Source organism: Camponotus floridanus, unplaced genomic scaffold (genome assembly GCF_003227725.1).
Source record: "Camponotus floridanus strain SB8 unplaced genomic scaffold, Cflo_v7.5 scaffold67, whole genome shotgun sequence".
In the NCBI taxonomy this organism is placed as follows: domain Eukaryota; kingdom Metazoa; phylum Arthropoda; class Insecta; order Hymenoptera; family Formicidae; genus Camponotus; species Camponotus floridanus.
The window spans coordinates 927,233-938,661 of record NW_020229835.1 but is presented as its reverse complement, the minus strand read 5'-3'; the positions used below and the strand labels follow the sequence as shown (position 1 = coordinate 938,661).

At 25.9% G+C, this 11,429-nt stretch overlaps 1 protein-coding gene across 1 annotated transcript; it reads right to left on the bottom strand.

The window, feature by feature from the left end:
• LOC112639471 lies at positions 1-4,868 on the bottom strand. The gene is made up of 3 exons (XM_025413496.1): positions 4,770-4,868; positions 2,551-2,650; positions 1-168 (listed from the first exon to the last, which is right to left on the bottom strand). Exons 1-3 carry the CDS (start codon positions 4,825-4,827, stop codon positions 63-65), a joined length of 264 nt encoding a protein of 87 aa, XP_025269281.1. The 5' UTR covers positions 4,828-4,868; the 3' UTR covers positions 1-62.
• Positions 4,869-11,429: the final 6,561 nt, after the last annotated feature.

The window sequence follows — 11,429 nt, the reverse complement described above, 5'->3', positions numbered from 1 at the left end:
AATATTTGATATAAAAAAGGCTCTTATGTATTATATTATACATAGGAGTTCCATTAGGACTTTTACTTCGCACAAATCGGACCTGCGCAACACTCTGGATAAGGCTTGCTGAGATCCAATTCTTTCCAACCGATTTGCTTTCCTTCTGCACATTGGAATAAGGGACACCTGCACGGTAAAAAACATTTTGTACTTCTGTTAAAATTTTCTCGTGTAAAAATTTTTGTGTTAAATTTTTAACATACTCTTATGTTAATGTAACATACTATCGTTATTTGACATTTCTGCGTTGAGTTAATATTCATCGTTTCTAAGAGTTAAAACAACACAATTAATATGTAAATGCGAATTTTTGATGAAATATGTTATTTATTATATTAAAATAAACAGATAAATTGTGTTATTTTTCTCTCTATAACAGTTTCCAATACGTATGTTAAATCGACATATCTCTTCTGTTATTTATCATAAAAATGTAAGAATAACATTTTCTTTTAATTAAATTTAACATTATAAATATGTTAATTTAACATAAACTTTATTTCCAGATAAAGTTTAAGTGTTACACTTTTGTGTTAATTTTTAAACATATTACTTGTGTTATTTATTTATATACTTGCCTTCTGTTAAATTAACATTAAAATTAAAGATAAATTGGGACATGTGAAATATGTTAAATTTAACACAAAATTTTTTACTGTATGGAAAGAAACATAATTATAATTGAATATTGTCGAAATTTAACGGGATCAGAAAATAAATAAAGTAAAATTTAATTTTGAGAGGAAACATAATTAATTATTAAATGAACAAAAATATCATTAGTGTTATTATATCTATTGTCACATGGAACATAATGATGTGAGATTTGTTAATATTAAGTAATACACAAGATATCTCTCTTTTCATACACGGTAAAAAACATTTTGTATTATTTCTGTTAAAATTTTCTCGTATAAAAATTTTTGTGTTAAATTTTTAACATACTCTTATGTTAATGTAACATATTATCGTTGCGTTATTTTGACATTTCTGCGTTGAGTTAATATTCACCGTTTTTAAGAGTTAGAACAACATAATTAATATATAAATGCACGAATTTTTGATGAAATATATTATATGTTAAAATGAACAGATAAGTTGTGTTATTTTTTTCTCTATAACAGTTTCCATATGTTAAATCGACATATCTCTTCTGTTATTTATCTGTTATAAAATGTTATTCTGTTATAAAAATGTAAGAATAACATTTTCTTTTAATTAAATTTAACATTATAAATATGTTAATTTAACATAAACTTTATTTCCAGATAAAGTTTACTCTCTAAAAGTGAATCAGTGTATTATCACTGAAAAAACAGTAAATAGTCACTGATTACAGCAGTTATAAGTACAGCACTGTAAATCAGTGATATTTTATTGAAAGAATCAGTTAATAATTTTGACTGTTTCAATCAGTAATATTTCTCAATATCAGTAATATTTAACTATTATTCATCTCTCTATCTATTTCATATAAAATTAAAAATTTTATTTATATTTACTAAATATTTATTATATTAAAAATTTTATTTTATTTATATTACATACATATTGAACTTGTTAGTTTAAATAGATAACGAACGAATAATTTTTATTAAGTCGCCAGACATTTATTTGTCCGACTTGTCGCTCTTTGCAAACTTTATATAATTCTTATAACTAAAATTAAATACGAGAGAGATAGCGATTGTAGCAGTAAATGAACGAACCAGCGGTTACTGGTTTTACAGTAAAATTTACTGATTTTGCAGTGAATTTTATTTTAACTGACCATAATCAGTGAGATATAAGATAAAATAACAAAAAAATAAGCGTTTCCATTGAAGATCAGTAAAATACTCACTAATTCTCAGTGAAATCTTATTTTACTGTTTAAATTAGTGATATTTTCACAGATTCACTTTTAGAGAGTAAGTGTTACACTTTTGTGTTAATTTTTAAAGATATTACTTGTGCTATTTATTTACATACTTGCCTTCTGTTAAATTAACATTAAAATTAGAGTGGATAAATTGGGACATGTGAAATATATTAAATTTAACACAAAATTTTTTACTCTATAGAGTATCGTCTTGTTACAATATAACTAAAATAAACCGTATAAACTCTTTGATTTATTAACAAATAAATCATGTTTTATAAATCATGTACTTTCCGTATCGCAATCTCAAGTAGACTCTACTCGATTGCTTCCTTTTTAAAATTTTTTTAAATAAGATGATCAATCATGTATCGATTATCATGATCGATTATCATGATCGATTGTCGCACATTTTGTGAAACTTGATTTGCAATCAATTGCAAAGTGGGATAACCGGTTAACAAAACTCGTTATGTAATAATCGGCTTGCTTGAATAGATAATTAAACGATCGAAAGCGTCAATTAAAAGCGGCACGATTTTGTTCTTTCAGAATATCACGTCAAGAAGTCAAGTCTCATATCTCTACAGGTGTAACGAGAAAATATTTGAAGAAGAAATAATTTGAAAAATAAAACTTAGACTCACGGAATCATTATTATTGAAGTATCATCACGACAAGTGACCGTTGAGCATTGACGAATGTGTGCACCCACACTTAGAGTCTCGTTCTCAAACGGACAGTCACCTATGTAAATAAAATCCTGGAGTAAATAAAACTCCAAAAATTTTTAAAAAAAGGTAAAAAAAGTGCGCCAAGTTCATGCACTAATATCCAACTGTCATATTGTCTACAAAAATAGTGATATAAAAAAATTGCGCTAACTAAGAATAAAAATTTGTACAAGATAAATAGAAGTATAAGGAAGAAAACTTGTACAAGTTAAATAGAAATATTTTAATTGAAAACATTGTTATACAAAATAGTTGCTTTAATTTTAAAAAATAACAATATTAAAAAATTTAAAATTTATTTAAAAATTGGAAACTGAAAATTAATATAAAACAAGAAAATAAAAAAAATTTAATTAAAAAAACTTGGCGCCAATTTTATTAATACATTACTCAACTTAAAAGTCTAAATTTTCAAATGTATTATAAATCAATATAAATTAATTAAATAAATTAGATCATTAAATTTAAATGTTAGACTAATAATTGGAATATGTTCCAATTATTTTTAGATTTCCATATTATATAAAATTGATAAAATAGAAAAAAAAAGCTTGAATAAATCTCATAAAAATTTCTAAAGTAAAAAGTATAATTTGTAAAAATAATAAAAGAATTATAATAATTAAATTAATTGAAGATCCAGAAGATCTTAAGAGAATTAATAATAAATGTCCAGCAATTATATTTGCTGTTAAACATATATTTAATTGGAATATATGCCAATTTTATTGGCAGCGGCAAGTTTTTTTGATTAAATTTTTTTTATTTTCTTGTTTTATATTAATTTTTTCAGTTTCCAATTTTTAAATAAATTTTTAATTTTTTAATATTATTATTTTTAAAATTTAAAAGCAAATATTTTGTATAACAATGCTTTTAATTAAAATATTTCTATTTAACTTGTACAAGTTTTCTTTCTTATACTTCTATTTATCTTGTACAAATTTTTATTCTTAGTTGGCGCAATTTTTTATATCATTATTTTTGTAGACAATATGATAATTGGATACAATTAGTATATGAACTTGCGTCCCTTTTTTACCTTTTTTTAAAAAGGTAAGTTTTTGGGAATTATGTCACTTCTTTTTTTAGTCTAATTTGCTAAGAGATATTATATTTAAAAAGTATATATATATATATATATATATATATATATATATAGATGTGTGTGTGTGTGTATGTATGTATATTCTTTTAATATATAAGCAAATTACATAAAAATATATATAGAATAAGTATATATAATATAATATATATTTTATATATATATATATATATATATATATATTTTATATATATATATATATATATATAATTATTATATTATATATATTTATATTTGGCTTGTAAAATAAATAAATATATATATATATATATTTATTTATTTATTTACCTTGCTCCAATTATCATACCGTACTGGCTCTTGCCAATTTTTACTTAATAATTTAATTATTTATTATTTATAACTTGCTTTATAACTTGATCATTACTCAAAATGCGGTTAATGATACATGTCACTAATGACACATATGACACATGTCATTAATATCGCAAAGCGTCGCTAGTGCAATCTTCTGTCGAGAGTAGGAAATGTACGTTTTCTCTTTCTATGTGTACAGTGTACATGTGTTGTGTACATGTGATGACCATGACCATGACGTTTCTTAATTGAAAATTTTCATATTTCGACTTTGCGTTATAATATCTCCGTTTATAGATCACGCAGCACAAAAATAAAGATACTTTCTTGATACAATTCAAACCCGCTCTATCGATTAAAGCTAGTAAGAATTCGATCCGTTCAGCCGTTATTGAAATCTGAGTTACTCTCAACTGTCCGACTCGCGTATAGATACACGGAGCGATGCTTCGCATGAACTTGGCGCGAGACACTACCGTGTCTTTTGATCATATCATCATTCGCATCAGTCACTCATACGCTAGAAACATCATTAGCCTTATAACATTCGTTTTATTTATTTAAAGGACAGAACCTCGCTTCTCCAAATCGTCCGCAAAATCTTAAGCAGTTCCACCACGTATAATACGATATATTTCTAATTTCATTGGCATCTGGATTTGCGTCTCTTCTTCAATATATTTTTTTAATCACCAAGTTTTCGCAAACTTACCTAGTGTAGCGTGAACAAACACGCCTACTAGCAACAAGATGACGAAATGGAGCTTCATCGTCTTTTCTCTTGCTTAGAAAAATATAAAGGGAGCGACAATCAGACAAATAAATATCTTCAGCTTAATATCGTTCCTTCTAGACAAAATAAGAGCAATAATAATTATCATCTACGTAAAAAAAAAACAATCACTAGATTAAGGTCAATAAGCAATGTATTACAAACCGCAAGCATCGAAAAAAAAAAAAAAAAAAAAAAAAAAAAAAAAAAAAAAAAAAAAAAAAAAAAAAAAAAAAAAAAAAAAAAAAAAAAAAAATATACAAAATTATGTCTTAATCGAAAAAACAAAATAAAAAATAAAAATACAAAATCTATTACACCAAAATCCACAAAAAACTTTGCTTTAGAATATAGAATTAAATTATATTAATTTTTCATTATGCAGGCTCTTTATCAAATATTTGCGATATGTGTATCGAGCATATTATTATAAATATCAAATAGTATTTAGGTCATAAGTTATCGAAGAATCGAAGACGAATATAACAATGATTGCGCCGAGTTCGGCTTTGAATAAATCTAGAAAAACCTGAAGAGTAAAATCATTGAAGATCCATTAAATCTCCTTCCAGATGGCTAAATCTATTTCTTCGACATAAATATTCGCCAGATTTTTTATAAGATTACCCACAAAATATGCATACACATCTAAAATACTAAAAAAAAATTAATAAACTACACGAATAATATAAATTATACAAAAAGTTTGCAAATCTCTTATTTCCATTAGCTTTTATGAATCTTAGAACGTTTTGTTATAATTTTTTTATAATCAACTATATTTTAGAAATAAACTTTAAGTGTATTTCTTCAAAGCAATATCCCACATAATTACTTGCCACGTATTTGATTGAACACTTTATATATTTATATTAATTCACCTAATATAGATTAAAATTTTTCAGTACTCAGTATGACATAATATTCTAAGATTATATTGAGAAAAACTCTTGAAATTAGATAAGTATATGTGTACGATAACGGCAAATACTTTATATCTTCGAATTATTTTATTCGCTTTAATGAGTAAAACGCATCATGCATAATATTTTAATACACTAAATAAACTTTTGTGGCTTGTAGTATGCACGTAGATATATATTTTTATTTATTTTGTCATATCAAATTTAGGCACCTGAAGAAAAAACTTTATGTATTAAAATAAATAAAAGAAATAAATTTTTTACATAAAAACATGCTTTGGTCAAAGTATAATTAATTGGGAAATATCAATCACTCTATACATTATGTACGAAACAGAATATTTATATAGCATATTTATATTTATTATAATCAATTTATCAGAAGTGTTTTCGATAAATACATTATATATATAAAACATTTCGTTGCGAGAATAAGATGTAAACGTATATTATGTTTGCTAACATCATCATGCGTTTAAACCTTGTATATCTCGTGCGACATTAAATATCAAATATAAAAAAAAATTATAAAAAACATTACAATAATTTACAAATAATTCGTTGTACAATCAAAGTTACATTTTTCCAAACTAAGCCCTCGTGCAAGAAAATAATAATTATTCTACAATCAATTGACAATTTGGAACGTCAAAGTATTTCTTTGAATTCTGTGTTTGAGAAAATTAACAACAGAAATTAAAATTATACATGTTTAAAAAATTATATTCCAAATTTTAAAAAAATTTTCCAAGTAAGAAGATGAAGAAAAAAATTTATCATGGAAAATTTTCATAAAAAATCGAGAAGCGAGAGAGAGAGAGGGAATTGTTTTCATGATATTTTGTTCTTTATATTTAAAATCATTAAAATACGTTTCATTAAAGAAATCTGTATATTAATAATACATAATAAGCGAAAGAAAAAGGATCAAAAACGGATGATCTGGATAGAATTGGATGAATAAAGATGTAGTTACAGAATTTATCAGGAAGAAATTTCTCTTGCCCTCATCGCACCTCTTCTTTAATTCACTCGATCGATTTACTAAAATTTCTCAAAAGAGAGGGAAAAAAATCATCTGACACATTCCTATAGTTGAAGCTTCACAAATAATACTAATACTTATACTACGATAAATTCTACGATTGTATTTATTAGTAACTTGAATTATTCTCGAAAATAATACCTTTAATTATCAAAGAGATCAAGATAAATCCTTCAGAAGATCATAAAATTTGTACTAGTGCGAGAATCTTCTTCTTTAGCTGTGTAATCGAGAAAATTGCAAGGAGGATTTTAAAAGACACTTTATATATAATTCGATAATATATATACATATCATTTTTATTACACGTAAAAATCAATTCTTCGTAAATTAATTATTAGTATATATTATTCCACAAATTATCGAAAATAATAATAATTAATTTCAACGTACGCTTACTCACTTTTGTAGGAAAAAATTAATCTAATTAATTAAATATAATTTATTAGTTAATTTAATAAAAATTATTTTTATAATAAAAGGACTGATATTTATTTTTTGTATGAAAAAATATATAGAAAGCTACAATAAGGCAGGAAGATCGCTAAAATCCAGTATCGATAATTCCACGTGTCATTTCTTTCGTCTATAAAATACAATCGCTGTACACAAGATCTCCCATAGAAAATAGCTTCTCACGCGAAAAAGTTTATAGAAGCAAAACACACATAGCTACGGATTATAATAAATTATCAGACTAGACTTTCCAGAGTTTCGGAGGTCTCTTCATCTCGCGAAATCTCTCAGTCCTCTAATCAAAATAGATGTATAAAATATTGTCTCTTATCGACGACGCGTATCTCTCGCGCGACATTTGCATAAACACGTCATGTATAAAATACCCGCGCCGAATGTGTCATCATCGTAACATTTATTCAAAAAGAAGAAATTTTCCGTGCTAATTTACTGATCCTAATCAATTCCTAAAATAGACTTACGTCAGATAAATCATCGAAATCCGATTACGGTAATATAATTCCGAATTTTTCCGCGTTGATTAATTTAGCGAAATTCGATTGGTTTTTTTCTCTCACATGGATTATTATTTTCTAAACACGTGATATGTACAAATTAATTTTAAATTTATGAAATTACAACGGCTACCATCGTGCTACCGTTTTATCTTGTTCCATTTAATGAACATTTTTTCAAGAAAAATTGCAGGAAAAATTGCCGGAGGAAATCGGTCCTGCGAGAGAAAAAAAATATATGTATTATGTAATAAATCTAAATTTATCGATTTCCTTAATCTAGTCATATACATACGTATCATTCTTTCATACACATCACACATGCGGTCCAAAATATCCTCTAGAGATATCAAAAATCCAATGTACAAATCGTGGTGAATCACGAATGAGCGGGCGAATGTAGCTTCTAGAAGATGATGTTTCTCTTGTACTGAAGTCGCGATTTCCAGAAGCTACATAATTCTACGTATCTCGAATGAAATGCACATTATCGCGTAATTTGTTTTACCTTTTGATAAAACTCCCGGGAAACGAATGTTGAGGTTTCTAAACAAAGATAAATGTATATCGATGACAGAAATTTGGCGAAAAATGTATTTTTGATCATCGATCGTAAGAGAAAAATTTTTCAATTGCAGCTACTGATTTTTCAACAAATTTATAGGATTGCTACTCTTGGTATCAATTATTGTGCCAATCCGATTCGCAAGGTCTAGTACACGTAAAAAATATTTTGTACTTCTGTTAAAATTTTTTCGTGTAAAAATTTTTGTGTTAAATTTTTAACATACTCTTATGTTAATGTAACATATTATCGTTATTTAACATTTCTGCGTTGAGTTAATATCGTTTCTAAGAGTTAAAACAACACAATTAATATGTAAATGCACGAATTTTTGATGAAATATGTTACATGTTAAAATGAACAGATAAGTTGTGTTATTTTTCTCTCTATAATAGTTTCCATATGTTAAATCGATATATCTCTTCTGTTATTTATCATAAAAATGTAAGAATTTACTAACATTTTCTTTTAATTAAATTTAACATTATAAATATGTTAATTTAACATAAACTTTATTTCCAGATAAAGTTTAAGTGTTACACTTTGTGTTAATTTTGAAACATATTACTTGTGTTATTTATTTACATACTTGCCTTCTGTTAAATTAACATTAAAATTAGAGTGGATAAATTGGGACATGTGAAATATGTTAAATTTAATACAAAATTTTTTACCGTGTATAATTAACGTCGCGAATTATTACGAAATTATAAAGTATAAAAGACGCTATAAAAAAATATATTTCACTATTGATATATATATTTACGTCTCTCGATATGTTCACGTTTATTGGCTCTCTCTTTCCACATGGAGATCCCTTAAAAAAAAAAGAAAGAATTAATCGTGCAGAGAGAGAAGCGAAACTAATCTAGACTCCTTTCGTATCATTTTCGCACGTAGAATCGCTTTCTCATATAAAATATGCAAAAGTGTACTCGCGAAAAAAAAAGAGTATCAAAATTTACGTACAAATATTCACGACGAAACAAAGAGTATCAAAATTTACGATAAAAAAACGAAGTTCTTACACGAGAATCTTACGCTATCAATCGATGTATTTTTTTCCCGTGCATTATCCTATATTAATTATTCCCGCATGTAATTAATATACAATCCCAGCAAACAGCAAGTAACATTTGTATAACAGTTAGTTGTAATTTCCCACTTGACAATATAATAGTTACATAACTGTTACATAACATGTAACTGTTATATTGTTGAGTGGGAAATTATAACTAACAGTTATATAACTGTTGTTATATAATTAATAATTATATAACTACATAATAATTATATAATCATTATATATAATATTAAATATAATTAAATATAATTATAATAATATTATATAATAATTATATAATAATTATATAACAGTTATATAACTTTAGTGTTTGCTGGAATCGATCGTAAATCTGCACTCATATAGCACAGACCATTGTTGTTACATTACAGCAATATTGCTAATACTCGTTTTTATAGCAACGTGTGCGAATTTATCAAAATATTTCTATCCATACGGCACAAACCATTGTTGTTACATTGCAGCAATAGTGCAGAAATATTCTGATAAATTCGTACACGTTGCAATAAAAACGAGTATTACAGACGCATTGTATTGAAGAATATTGTATCTATGTGTTCTATATATGTATATGTGTATCGAATACTCTTTTTGTACTATAATTTATCTTCGACGCGGAGGAAACCAATCGTCGCTACTCACGTATTAATGTCGTAATTATACATATCATATGTTCAATAGAATGTTTCTCAAGATCATCGCTTATTAAACTCTTCCAATCAGAAATTTGTATTCGTGATTGAGAGAACATTCGATAATTCTAGGACACACTCTCTATGCGAATATATTATACAGGGTAGCCCCGAACGTTCCAGCCAGACTTTGAGATCTTACAGGAAATTTAATTCTGAACAAAAAATTTCCTATAAACATGAGTCGAAAAATGCTTCCTTAAGAATTTATCGCTCAAAAATCTCTGATAAAAGAAGAGTAAAAGGTGAAAAGAAAATGAAATAAAAAGAAAATTAAATTAAATAAATTTCTTGAAAAAAACGATAAAAATAAAAAAATAAAAATCTTTTTCTTTTATGAAAATAAAATAATTTTTTTTTAACTATTATTTTAGTAATAGCACGTAATAGTAGAAAATGAATAAAGACGTTTTTCAAGAAATTTATTTAGTTTCATTTCCTTTTTATTTCATTTTCTTTTCACCTTTTGCTCCTTCATCAGAGGTTTTTGAGCGATAACTTCTTAAGGAAGCATTTTTCGATGTTTATAGGAAATTTTTTCTTCAGAATTAAATTTCCTATAAGATCTCAAAGTCTGGCTGGAACGTTCGGGGCCACCCTGTATATGTCCAGCAAACACCAAGTAACATTTATATAATTGTTAGTTGTAATTTCCCACTCAACAATATAACTGTTATATAACTGTTATTATTACATATTATTATATAATATGTAACAGTTATATTGTCGAATGGAAAATTTTATAATTAACAGTTATTTGGTGTTTGTTGGGATATGTATGTATATATTTTTTTTCATATTATTATTCATATATAAATATATATATATTATTATTCAAATACAAATACTTCTTGGTAACTTTATAGGCATTTAATTATACGTTCCATTTTGCGTTGAAGATTTCGACAAATATATTCAAACTCACTGCTCACGATTAAGGCAACTCCAAAAATCTCTTCGAGCTTTTGTACCTAAGTCAATTTTTTTCTCCGGCGATTTAATTGGCCATCTATCATCAATATGACGTCTTTATCACAACATTCTTGCAATCTTGTGATTGCTTTCCTCTTTTTGAATGGAAATTGACTTTTTTCAAGCAAAGTAACCAACAGTTATATAACTGTTAATAGTTATAATTAGTTATAACCAACAGTTATATAACTGTTAATAGTTATAATTTCCTACTCAACAATATAACTGTTACATAACTGTTATATAATTGTTATGTGTTAAATAACAATTATATTATTGAGTGGGAAATTATAACTAACAATTATACAATTGTTGCTTGGTATTCGCTGGGATAGATCTTTGAACGTC

Bases quoted from the DNA above. Each gene is read 5' to 3' on its own strand.
- LOC112639471 (XM_025413496.1), bottom strand. From the start codon at position 4,827: ATGAAGCTCCATTTCGTCATCTTGTTGCTAGTAGGCGTGTTTGTTCAC. The intron at 2,651-4,769 runs GTAAGTTTGCGA...TTATTTACATAG, and splicing joins GTTTGTTCACGCTACACTAG to GTGACTGTCCGTTTGAGAAC. The intron at 169-2,550 runs GTGAGTCTAAGT...TTTACCGTGCAG, and splicing joins ACTTCAATAATAATGATTCC to GTGTCCCTTATTCCAATGTG.